Below are 13,820 nucleotides of genomic sequence, written 5' to 3' on the forward strand. Positions count from 1 at the left end.
ATATATATATATATATATATACTTTATAGCTATTTAGTAGCTGCTTGAAAACAGAAGCAAAGCCATTTTTTATGAGTTTATGCTTGACAACATTTTAATGAGCTTAAGTCCCTAGTTAAAACAAAAAGTACTGAAGGGATAAAAAATAATTATTTCACATGTGAGCTTCGTTTGCATGCTGTTCTGTCATTTCAGTGTTGAATTGATCTCAAATCAACTTAGCAAAAAAAAAAAAAAAATCCAATTATCGTCTTACTGAGGTCATGCAGTGATTTAACTCTACAATGTTTATTTTGCTAAATTTAAGCTGCACTAGGTTCAGACTTTTGGACAACAAACACATTGACAATAAGCATTACCTTTTTTCATGCTTGGCTACAGTTGGTAGTTTGTCATTGAAGACGGAGTTGAGTGCTCGGTGTAATCTCTGGAAAAAAACAAAAAAAAAAACATCAGCTGTCCCATGTTTATTGGAAATTAACTTAAAATAAACTAAAAATATATATGCGTTTAGCACGGGCAGCAACAACCAATCATTGGCAAGATTTGTTTCCTTCTTTATAAATGGTACCTTGCTCATAGTTTTTTTTTTACTCAATTGAAAAGTTTATTACTTCGAGCAGAGCTTGTAGACATTCCCTTAATAACACCTCTGCTGTCTGTACTAAAGTCAGCTTACGACTGAAAGAGTGATGTGCTCACTCATACTCTGATGTCCTTTGTGTTGGTCGATACCTGACTAGTGTGCAGCCAGTAATGGGAATGTGGCTCCTTGACCCGTGGGATCACCAGCTTGTACACAATATGTTCCGCTATAGTGGTTAGGAGAGATAAGGCCACGCCCACACACAGCATCACGAACAGACCAGAGAAATGCTTTATACCCATCTGTAGAGTCTGGGTGAAAGGAAGGCAGAACCAAAGAGGAGAAAGGTTTTAAGTGAGACAAAGACATAGAGAAAATCTTCTCAAACCTTTAATTTAAAGGTTCAAATCTGATTTCTAAATACCCTTTTTTTTTCGTACTATAAGGTGCACTAGATTATAAGGCGCATTAAGCAAAACAAAAAACAGTCAGATAAGTCAAACTTTATTCAACTCATTCACAATAACTCAACATTGTTCTGTTGTACCACATGAAATTGGTTCAAGGTCAGTAAGCACGACCAGAATTAATACATACGGCCCACTTTTGATTTAAAAAAAAAAAAAAAAAGGATTTTCAGTGCAGCTTATAGTCCCAAAAATATGGTACGCTCAGGTCCGGCATAACTAACGACAAGCCAATAATCCATCCATCCATCATCTTTACCCGCTACTTCCTTTTGCTTTTATTTAACATTACTTCACATAGTTGTCAAAAAGTGACAGTATTGTTAAAACACAACAATGATTTAGTTTTTCCACTTACTTTGTATTTTCCCATTCCTTTAATTCACCATTTACATAATAAAAATATTAAGCTTGATCTTCTAATGTTAAATAGTTCTGTATTGTGCCTTTGGTTGGTTATTATGGGTTTTGTTACATCAAACTAGATCAATTTATTTAAAGTAAGTTATGGTTGGAGCCAGACGTATGAGTAATTGATAAAAAATAAAAAGCCCTGTTTGTGTCCACCTTTCATTCTAAACCAGAGAAGGTGAGTGTATGACAGAGTTTAAATTCAAAATAACCATAAAAAAAAAAGAAAATGTTTAGAATTGGAAACTATCTGTAATTTCAAATCTACTTGTGTGCCACCTTGAGAATTTTGCAAGGCACCAGTGTGACATAGCTGTTTATGACAGTCAATGGCACAGAGATAAAGCAGATATTTTAGTTTGAGCAGCTCTCTTTGCTATAACTTTCGGCAGACGGTGTTGTGATGCTGAAAAATGAAATGTACCTGGAGCAATTTGGATGTCTGCAGCTGTAGATAGAATCTCCAGCACATCTCGCTGGAAAATGGCTCACATTTGCGAGACTGAATCACTATGTACCCCTTCTGCTACTGATATGAGTCCCACAAGTTTCTAATTTACATTCAGAGTTTATACATTTAGAACGGAGCATATGCTCCCATTCCCAGGTAAGTGCTGATTAATATGATGTAACTGATCAGTATAAATCAACTGTCAAGCAGTGCGGGAATCAATAACAAACAGTAAAATATAACCATTGTACAAAAACAGTGTTAATTTTTTTAACAATTCAAAGCCTTTTGGCGGTTTCAAAGTCACATTTAATTAGTGAGATAGTCAAGCTGCAAACATTTTTATGTTCCATGTGGTCAATTGGCGGTGGCGGCCATCTTGAATGGAGTTAATCAGCTGTAGATTTACATTCAATGATAATTTACTGCAAGTTTCATTACAATCCAGCCTTTGGTTCATGGGATATTTTGTTGACAAACACGGTTGACTAACATTATGGTCCACCTTCATTATTCATTTAACTAAATAACTTAATTTTCTGATTAATAAAGTGCTATTTGTTTATTTGGATAACCTGTTTTCAGCTTCATGAATGTTTCACTTGAACCTCATATGAGGAGTGTTATGAATTTTAAAATCTGCTGGCTGTACATTTAAAAAAATAAATAAATGTTTGTTTCTTTTTGTTTTTTTAGGGGCTCAAATGAAACAACATGTATGACCTGAGCGTGTAAATCTGCCCACAAATATTAATATTTTATTTTTATAAACAACGTTCACAGGCACAAAAAAAAAAAAAAAAAAACCACAATGTAATGTCTAGCTGAATGTATTTTAAAGTATTTTATTTGCTATCATTGTGTGTTATCCTTAAAGAGTATAAAAAAGTGAACAATGTCACAACCACTGTAATCTCTACTTTTATGTAATCGAACATACTTTACTACATTTGGTATTGTCATTCTTTTTAATAAAGCATAACATTGGCACATAAAGTCTGATGCAAACATAACTATATTTTTGTGTGTATTTCTCAAGGAGATATCCCATTTCTCTGTGGAATCCTTGTATTTTTTTCCATTAAGTTTGAGGTAAATGGGATTCGGTTTTCGATTGCTTAGAAGAAGCAGTAATAGCAACACAACGTTTATTTCCTGCTGAAGGGTCAGAGGCCAGAGTCTGGTTTAGACCAGAGCAGTTACTGTCCATGAAGACTTTAGACACCAGAAATTGAATTCTGAAACGTGTATACTAGTTGAACTACAGTACAAACCTCCAGTAATGAAAGTTAAAAACAATCAAACACTATTTTCTCATTAAAGATATTTGTTTCTATACTGTATTTTTGGGACTATAAGGCACACTTAAAATCCTTTAATATTCTCAAAAATCAACAGTGAGCCTTATAATCTGGTGCGCCTTACATATTAATTCTGGTTGCGCTTACGGACCTCCAACCAATTTTGTGTGGTACATGGCGCTCAAAAACCTGTCAAAATGTTTTCCTTTTGCTTAATGCACCTTATAAACCGGTGCGCCTTATAGTCCGTAAAATACGGTACATTAATTTTAAATGCAAACAGTTTATCAGTATCGAGCAGTGAAATGTAAATTAAATGGTACTTTCATTGTCTACACATAAAAAAAAAAAGTTAATTGAAATACAATTTCCTGTGTCAACCCAACACCAGCCACACTCACCTCAGTCACAGCGAAGCTGCGCTTCCCGCAGGGCACAACCTTGTACCATTTGTCATGCAGCATGTCCATGAAGCCATCGGATTTGTACTGACTAACAAGCTCCGAGAAGTTGGAGGTGAGTGGAGAGTTCTGAGGAAGGCCGATGCCATAACCTGCCGGTGGCAACACACAGACAGCGTTTGCTTCTTAGTGGTACTTTATCATGACGCCAAATGAACTGTTCACTCTTTTTCTTCACTAATCAAGCTGCTGAGCAGATTCATTGCTGTCTTGACAATTTTACCCGACATTTTAGCATAAATTTAGTTGAAACAAAGCAGGTAGTTGTATATCTCTGGATGTCAAAGCTTGCCCAGAAAGTGTGACAGATTCTGCAATAGCCAATTGCAGAAGTACTTTGGCTACACCGATTGATTTGCATTGTATCCAGGAGGCTTAAGGGTGCATTAAGTAATTAACAACAGCACTGGAATCTGGGGCTACTCTGACCTGTAATGGAAGAAAGTGCCACGGGAACGTTTTACACACTGGGAGGAAGAGACTTGCTAAATGGACCAGAGATTACTGGTAGACAACAGAGAATGTAAGCTTTTGAAAGCCAAAAAAGATTAACTATTGTGCAAATGTTGAGTGATTGATATTGTTAAATTTAGGGCTGTTCTAAAGCTCTCGTGTTCTGTTAGCCTAAAAGTAATAAAGAAAAGCTTCACAAAATTTAAACGAAGAATCTGACTGATGCTTAAATCAACAGATTCAAAGTAATTCTAAATAATTATTCACTTATTCTTCAGATTTATTCATTTAAAATCAATTTATCTCTAAATATTCATCGGTCAAATAAAATTATTCAAATATAAATGCTTTTTATTGTTCTCTGCGGGGGAAAAAAATGCAATGAGAGTTTTTCTGCACTGCTCCAATGACTTGGAACAAAAAACCCAACATTTTATCCCAAGTTGAGCAGCTGCTTTTCAAATTTGACCTTTTGAGAAAACGCTGAAGCAGACTCAGGGATCATCTTGTAGCTGTAAGCTCAAGGCTTTGACCCATGTATGAGTGTGTGTATAAGTGATTTTAAAACACACATAATGTGCTTTGGACAAACTCGTAAAGGTTTAAATTTGTGACTTTGTGTAGACTGTTTATTTTTTTTAAACCATGTGTTAATTCAATTCAACTCATTTATATAGCGCCAAGTCACAACAGAATTCAGCTCAGGGCTCTGAACAGAAACATTTAAATATAAAAAAAAAATAATTTAACATTATTTATCTGAGGAGCAGACTGCTTTGAATTTAACTCCATCACTCATCACTCATCTTGAGCAAACATGGAGGCAACAGTGGAAATGAAAAACTCCCTCACGAGGAATAGACTTTTAGCAGAACCAGGCTCAGGACACGTGGTCATCTGCTTCGACCAGTTGGGTTTGAGAGGAACAGATACACAATGGCAGGTCAATAAGCACATGCTAAAATAGAAATAGTATCCAATGAAAACTATTAAATTTTAGCAATTTGTTTAAGGAAATGAGGTCAATTTGTCCTCTAGTAGTCTCAGCTTAAAGCAGCATAATAGGCCAACCCTAATTATAGGATTTATCAAAAAGGAAAGTCTTAATCCCAGTCTTAAAACTGGACAATGTGTCAGCCTCACAGACAGAAACTGGAAGTTGGTTCCACAAGAGAGGAGCCTGATAACTGAAAGATCTTCCTCCCATTCTGCTCTTGGAAACTTTAGGAACCATGATTAAGCCTGCAGTCTGAGAGCGAAGTGCTCTGTTAGGAAAATATGGAACAGTAAGATCTCAAATATAAGATGGAGCTAGGTTGTTGAGAGCTTTATAGATTAGAAGTAAGATTTTGAACTCTATTCTGAATTTGACAGGGAGCCAATGGAGAGAAGCTAAAACAGGAGAGATACGATCTCTCCTACCATCTCCGGTTAAGACTCTGGCAGCAGCATTTTGGATTAAATGAAGATGTTTTAAAGAAGTATTTGAACACCCAGATAACAAATCATTGCAATAGTCCAGTCTAGACATGACAAATGCGTGAACCAGTTTTTCTGCATCATTTTAAAATAAGATATTTCTAAGTTTAGTATTACACAGGTGGAATAAGGCGGTTCTAGTAACGTTTTTTAATGTGGGGGATAAAAGACATGTCCTGATCAAAAATAGCACCAATATTTTTAACATTAGAGCTGGAGGACAGATTAATGCCATCCAAGGAGGGCGAAGGACTGAAACATTTATTCCTATGATCAGGTCCAAAAACCAAAACCTCAGTCTTGTCTGTCTTCAAAAGCAGAACATTTGGGGTCATTCAGGTTTTTATGCCTTTAAGACATTGTTAGAGAAAAGGAACTACTTGAGGCTGGACTGAACAGAATACATTTTGTCAAATGTACAAAGTTCATCCATTTTATGAATTTGTGGCTGTAACAATGGAACACAAGAACGTGCCAAACAAAGCAGAGAACTATTGTTCACTTTCTACTTGCATTTAATGCCTAAGATGTGATCATACTTCTGAATGCAATGCATATTTTTTTAAAATAAACTCACAATACAGAAACAAATCTAATAATAAGAAATTGTCCAGGATGAGAATAGCATGTTGTTGTTTTTTTGCTTTATAATTTTTTTAGGATTTACCTTCTATTGCAAAGGGTTTTCCAACTGTGAGTGTTTTACAGTCTGCATCAATAGAGACCTCGTAGTCCAACAGAGCTTTATCCATGATGAATGCATCCAGCTTCTGAGGGTCAGCCCTGGAATTGTACAGAAAATAACACTATTTTGAGTTTTTAATACAAGGACAACGCATGGATCCCAAGGCTGTGCAATGCATATGAAATAAGATTAAACTTGTGTCTTATACGTGAAAAAATAAGAAACGTTAGCAGAATTAATACAAAAAAAAATGTGCTAGCTAGCCCCTTTTTGGGTTCTGATGTAAATTGCTTTGGTTTTAGCCCAATCTTGTCAAAAACACCAACTGACCATAACATTTCAAGGGGAAAAAATTAAGATACTGAAGTAAACTGGACCTTATGTGTGTTTTTTTTTCAAGTTTTACACAAAGCATCAAACAATTACAGAATGTGGGTGACACATGATTCAGTACCTATCGTCACAAGTCTTGCCTTGTCTGAGCGCCACATAAACTTTGCAGAATTTTTCCCAGAGCTTTTTGTTGGCCGCCTGCCTGTAAAAGTCAGACTGTCTACAAGTTTTGCCAATTTATTTGTATTCTTCACAAGTCAGCTGCACAAGGCTGAAATATTAATTTGCAACACTCTCAGAGCGGCTTTAACAAGTTAATTCTAAAATCTGTTCTTGAAGCTAGAGTCCACTAAGATATAAATCCTAAAAAACATACTTTTTCAAGCTTTATTGTTGGTTTTAGTTCTTATCAAAGACAATGTTTGAAACCCTTCTTTCATTTTCTGTCCACATGTAGGATTTTTTAAAATTATTTCATGTTGACACAGTTTGCAGCTTCCATTTATAAAGCATTTTTGACAACTGGAAAATCATAATTGCAATCTTGAGGAAAAAAAAAAGGCAGCAATACAATTTGTAGTTGTGATAAGACTTGATTAGAGTAATAATAGCAAGTGGTTTTGTTTATTAAGTGGAGTGGAAAAAATAGGTTTGATGAAAATTTGCCACTACAAACAAACTTCTGAGAAACAGCAAATGCAGCCTGATGTGTAGCTGAAGCAGTTAGAGCTGTCATTTCGAACCCAAACTCGGAGCCCGGCCCCACCCGAGCCAGATTCAGACCAGGCTGGGCCATAATAATGTGCTTAATGTGTGGGCCGGGTCGGTGTTGGGCTTATTATTGCATCTGGAAAGCGCACGGCCGACGATCCAATATATGCGAACATGGCTTGCCATACTGCACCTGCCACACGTGGCCATTTCACCGCACGCTGACCGGCCGGTTGAAAGAGGTAAAAAGTTCAGTTAAGCTTCAGATGGACTACTGCCAACGATCCATCAGCCCAAATGGACGTTCATTCAGCCGCTGCACTCAGCGGATGCATGCGGCCGATGACCCAAACAGGTGAGATCACAAAATATCTGACATGTCAGAGCAGGATGCAGGCAGAAGCAGGTAAAGCATTTAATGCGCTTTGATGGTTCCTCAGCTCTGATCTTCGGCCCCCTCAGCTGTGCGCATCCACCAACGGTTAATAATAGTCAGTGGTATAAGCAGTCAAAGCTTAATTAAAAATATTGAGGGTTTTTTGGGGTTCGGACCTGTAATTACTGTTAATTCATTGAATCGGGTGGGGTTCGGAGATGATGGCTATGGGTTGGGGCCGGGTCGGTTCGAATTACTTCGACCCGAGTGCAACTCTAGCTGAAGTTGAAATGACATAAAGATGAAATACATGTTTTTTTATTTATCTCCCTGAACTGAAGTATATTTCTCCTGATAATTTGAACCACTTTCCTAAATTGGACATTTATCAATCCATGTGGCCCAAAATAAAGTGACATGATTGTGTTTTCCATGTACTTTGAATTGATAGCGTCTATAAGTTTATGCTGTAAAACACAAAGTGTGACAAGTTGTCTAATATGAACATTTAAAATGAGCTGTTCCTCATGAGACACATTTGAACTGTTTCCTGAAAGTTGATGATGATTTTGTCAATTAACTTCTTCCAATCTATCAGAATGATTTATTTTTTATTTTTTGGGGGGTGGAATTGTTGTCCATTTTATGTATGTACATATGGATGTATTTATTTATTACACATTTAGCATTTGAATTGTGGACATTAGTTTCAAACTGATCAGCAAAACCTAATGTACAGGAACATAAATAGATGACACCAAGTAATTTCCAGCTTCTTAAATATCCAGTAGCATGAGAAGTTTCAATGCATCATGGTCTCTTGTACGTTGAAATTGCATACATTGAATCAATTTGTGATATACCATATTTTTTGGCCTATAAGCCACTTTTTTTTTTTTTGCATAATTAGCATGCCCTGCGACTTTTACACCAAAGCGACTTATTTATGGATTTTTTTCCATATTTATAAACCAATTTTTGGCTGAGATATGACCGTTTTCATTCATTCTAACTGAAAATATTGAACACTACCATTTTCAGCCACTAGATGGCATTCAAGAGTATGGCATGCCGTTGTGTCATCTAATAGGATAATTAATGACACAATCTGCTTGCCATAGATGCCACCTTTGTCCAGCACGCCTGGAGCAACTGCCAAATCAGCTTTATTTCGCTGCACCACCCTGGTGAAATGCAGCTAATTTGACCATTAAAGTGCATTCATAAGTAAACGTTCAACTGAGACACACCTTTGCTATAATGTCGATCAAACAAATAATTGTTTTAGGTGCTTATCTTGTTAAATTTCAAAGAAATGCACAGCAAGTCCTCCCGTGCATGATCCCGCAGCCACAGATCGGCTTTTGAAATACAGCTGATTTGATCGTCAAAGTGCATTTATTAAGGAAAAGTTAGACTGAGACACACCTTTGCTATAATTTTGAGCAAACAAATAATTCTTTTTAATTGTTAATCTTGTTAAATTCTTGTTAAAGTCCTCCCGTGCCCGCTCCCGTGGCCACCATTTGGCAGCCAATCAATTTTTTGTCACATCACCGGCCTACATTTCCAGGTTGTCAGTGGTGACACGTAACAAACACGATGCATCAGTGGTGACACATAATAGATGCGACTTAGATCACAAAGGGACATGTTTATGGATTTTTCCACTTTATTAGACACATTTGGACTAATGTGACTTATAGGGTGGTGCGACATGTACGGCGAAAACTCCGGTAGTTAATGCCTTCTTAATGCCCAAAGTGTAAGCTTCAGTAGAAGACTGAAAATTCCTTTTTTATTAGTTTTCCATTTTTTCAGGTTGACATTTCTGCCTCTATCTACAGGAAACATTCACATTGATTATCCTGTTAAACCATATGAGTCTAATTTAGTTAAACTGAATAACTGATTTGTATATTTGGCCATGGTAAGAAATACGTCAGTGAGGGATGTTCTGCAGCACGTGTGCATGCTTGATGTCTTAATGCCAAGCTGTAATTCCTTAAAGATTACATTATTCCTTCAGATCTCCGTTTTCCATTTAGTAAGCTCAATAAATGAATTTAAGAAGATGCATGATGTTTCTTTAGATGGTGTCTTTGCTATGACCTGCAATCCACCTGCCTTTTCTCACTATTTTCTGCTCTGCACCATGGGGTTGTCAGTTGAATGTTGAAGCAGCTTTACGATGACAGCAGTGGCAGGGTAAAGGAGGAGGGTGGGATCTGAATGCAAACAGACAGGCCTGTGGTGGGTACTGACAGCAACAGGAATTAATGCTTTTCTTCTTTTTCAGAAACTGGTTGACATTTCATGGACATTCACATGTTTTCTATTTTATCAAGGACAATAAAGTTTATTTTTCTGTGTAACCCCCCAAAATTTTTAATGAGAGAAAATGATACCTCAGTTGACTGAATATTTTATATAAAAAATATGACGGCAGACTCTAGATCTCCTGACTTGGGTATGTGATCTGGACATGCATTTATTCTCTGCATGTGACTTATTGCCTTACTTGAGGTTATGTATGCCGTCTGGTGTTGCTGGGACATTGAACCTTCTCATATACTCATGCATTTCTGGGAAACTCTTCTTGACATAATCTTCAGCGCTGCTTTCTCTTACAGTAGCGAAGCGAAATCCCTGAGAGGGATGGTGCAACTGCAGGGAAGAAGAAAGAAACCAAGATTTCAGTTTTTACAATAATGGCTCATAATTTCTTTTCATTCATCATTCATAGTTCTTTTGTATAATTTCTTTCCTTTTTGTCTTGAACCTTCTGACTCTTTGTATAGTTGTATTTTAAGAAAATAATGAACCAATTGGGCTCAATTACCAAAACAGTGGCAGGATAATTAAATAATACAGTGCCTTAAAAAAGGATTAACACCCATTTGAACTTTTCCACATTCTGTCACATTACAACCACAAACTTCAAAGTATTTTACTTGGATATTATGGAATAGAATGACACAAAGCAGTCTATGTTTGTGAAGTGAAGAACAATCATGCTACATGATTTTCCCATAAAAAAAAATTCTGAAAAGTGTTGACACACATTTGTAATCAGCATCCCCGAATCAATTATTTGTAGAACCACCTTTCTCTCTGGTTTAGCAGCAAGTCTTTTTGAGTGTCTCCACTAGTCTTTCACATCTAGAAGTTTAATTTTCTGGACATTCCTATTTACAATATAGCTTAATAGCTCAGTAATATTGGATGGAGAGCATCTGAATAAACTTTAACATAGCAAGAGATACACAGTTGGGTTTAGGTCTGGACTGTGACTGGGTCATTCACCATCCATCTATCAATTCTTCTTCTATCACTTACCTGTGGTTGGGTCATGGGGACTTCAGGTCCAGGGACATTCAAACACATTAATATTCTTCAATCTAAACACTTTTGTTGTACCTTTGGCTGAATGTTTTGGGTCATTGATCTGTTGGAAGGCAATCTTCCACCCCAGTCTCAAGTCTCTTGTAAGCTTTCTGTCAGAATTGCCCTGTATTTAGCTCCATTAGTCTTTCAATAAACTTTGACCAGCTTCCATGTCCGTTCTGAAGAAAAGCACCCCAACAGGATGATGCTGCAACCACCATGTTTTAATGTGTTATAGTGGGTAATTTGTGATAGTTTTCCTCCACACATAGTGCTTCGCATTTAGGCCCAAAAGTTCAATTTTGGTTTTGTCTAAGCAGAACTCTTTCTTCCACATGTTTGCTTTTTTCCCTACATGACTTGTGGCAAACACAAACAGGTCATGTCATGGCTTTCTTTTTGTTATCCCTCCATACAAGCCTAATTTGTGAAGTTTACAACTGATAGTTCTCCTCTGTTCCATCTGAGCTAAGTTATTCTGCAGTTCTCCCATAGTTACCATTGGCTTTTTTACTGATTTTCAGAATAATGCTCTCCTTGCATGGTCTCTCAGTTTTGGCAGACATACATGTGTTGTGTGGTATGCAGTGTAACCCATGTGTCTTTCCAATTAACATTCATATCCTACTTTGAGTTGGGCTGTCTCATAAAATCCCAATTCAAAATTGGGATGTTTGTGGTTGTTTCAGGACAAAATGTAAAAAAAAGTTAGTCTTTACTCTTTCATTGCATTGCAAAAACAGAGTGCAACATGCATGCTGACTGACATAAGGTGTAATTAAATTCATACACAAATACACATCATATGACTTTACATATGTTCTTTTCTACAGTTATGAGCATAACATGAAGCCTTTAAAATAACTTATTTTGATTTGGATCATTTGGATAATTTTTACTTAAAACATTTCAAAGGAGCAAATTTTCAAGAGTAACCATTGAATATGGCTACATGTACATTGTTGTTGTTATAATGTACCTTTGGATCATGTATCCCTGACAGTTGCTCATAGGTTTTCTCCCCGACCATGACAGCAGCCAGATTAGCAGTGTAGGTGGACAGACAGAAAAGACAGAAGATGGCCCAGAGGTTCATCAGCAGCCGACCAGTCCAGCACTTTGGAGGCTTGATGGCCACTGTTCTCCCAAAGAGGATGGCATAGCACACGTTAAGTGCTGAAGAGAAGGAGAACACACGGTCGCGGTTGCGCCCACGTGGTGTCATCCCAAAAGGGCTGTGCCACTCATACAGGGTGAGGAAGATGGCGGTGACATGGAGGGAGACAAAGATGCCGAGCCACATGGACCAATGGAGAGGCCACATGAATGCGCCGATGGGCGCTGCAGTGTCACGAGTACGAACCTGGGAAGGGGACACAGGATGGGAAAACCTTTACAAACCATATGATATGACTAGATTTCCAGATTGATGGTATTTTTACCTAAAGCTGAAAGAAGAAAAAAAATCTAACAAGGCAAAAAAAAGAAGACCTTTTAAAGCAGATACAGATAAATCTTAAAAAAAGGACAATTTAAAGACAAAGCTATTAAAAACATTTACTGTAAATTAAATGCAACTTTTACTTCTGCAGTGGCAATTTATAGAAGTAAGAGTGGAGAAAATGAATACAACCATCAGCATGTCTGTCAGCTGGTGAAACATCGTAAAGTAATTGTTATAATAGAGTCATCCCACAATGCTGGGCGCTCACCAGAGAAGCCCCACAAGAGGAATTGCATTATAGCCCAATAATGTTGGGCTCATAGTAATGCAACTCTGCCATATTGATAGTGACCACCAGCATACCAAGCAGAGAGAGTTTAGGCAAGGTCATTGACACAGCAAAGAGAGGTGGACCAAAAAATGACAGAAATGAGGAATGAGAAAAGGAGAGAAAAGAATCTAACAATACAAAAAGAGATTGAGAAAAGCAGTACTGACCAGAATTCCCAAGCTGGTGGAAAAGAAGGGAGATGTGAAATCAATGACTTGACTCCTTGCTGAATTGATACTAAAAGATGTCACTGCCAGGTGGGCAGCACCACTTAGCAGATCTCCCACCAGTCCTGTCCAGCGACCATTCTTGAACCCACCATACTTCCCATCGCCAACAATGTATAGGTCAAAAGTAAATCCAATGTCCTCTGCCAGCTTTTCCAACAAGTCAATGCAGTAGCCGTAACAACATTTTTTGAGGTCTGTAGAAACAGATCCATTAGGTCCTCCAAGGTTCTGGAAAAGTCTTTGCAAAACTGAAGTTTTATTTGTGAGTGGGTCCAAACAAAGTTGACCAGCAGGGCACATCCCATCTCCGTCTACCTCACGGGTAAATACAAAAGGGTGCTCCACCAGTGTCACCACTCGCATGTGCAAACGTGTAGAACGGTGCCAGTCTCCTGCACCTCCAGAGCCTTGATGGTTTGGCCAGGCACCTTGGTCCAGCAGAACCTTCCCTTTTCGCCAGCGTCCCAAACGAGTCCAAGTTGGCTGGCCAAGAGGGTCCAGCTGGAGGGACCAGATGTAATGATGAGCCTCAGAGATGATATTCTGACTGTGACTTTCTCTGGATATGAACCCGCTCTGGCCCTCAAACGACGTGTTGGCCATAAATCTGAGGGGAATAATTAGAAAGAAATTACCAAGGTGGATAAAGAAACAGAGAAAGTTGAGTAGTGAAAAAGGGATGGGAAAAAAATAATACAAAAGTTAGAGGAAAAA

At 37.6% G+C, this 13,820-nt stretch overlaps 1 protein-coding gene across 1 annotated transcript in view; it reads right to left on the bottom strand.

Moving 5' to 3' along the window:
• Positions 1 to 13,820, bottom strand: part of grin3a (glutamate receptor, ionotropic, N-methyl-D-aspartate 3A) — a 63,551-nt gene that overhangs the window by 12,650 nt on the left and 37,081 nt on the right. Inside the window, exons 3-9 of the mRNA XM_037692296.1 lie at positions 13,044 to 13,713; positions 12,081 to 12,464; positions 10,236 to 10,381; positions 6,277 to 6,392; positions 3,618 to 3,769; positions 736 to 897; positions 360 to 427 (exon numbers count right to left, since the gene is read on the bottom strand). Of these exons, the coding sequence (XP_037548224.1) occupies positions 360 to 427; positions 736 to 897; positions 3,618 to 3,769; positions 6,277 to 6,392; positions 10,236 to 10,381; positions 12,081 to 12,464; positions 13,044 to 13,713 (1,698 nt within the window). The remainder of the gene's footprint in view (positions 1 to 359; positions 428 to 735; positions 898 to 3,617; positions 3,770 to 6,276; positions 6,393 to 10,235; positions 10,382 to 12,080; positions 12,465 to 13,043; positions 13,714 to 13,820) is intronic.

Source organism: Nematolebias whitei, chromosome 18 (genome assembly GCF_014905685.2).
Source record: "Nematolebias whitei isolate Nwh7 chromosome 18, NemWhi1, whole genome shotgun sequence".
Lineage (NCBI taxonomy): Eukaryota > Metazoa > Chordata > Actinopteri > Cyprinodontiformes > Rivulidae > Nematolebias > Nematolebias whitei.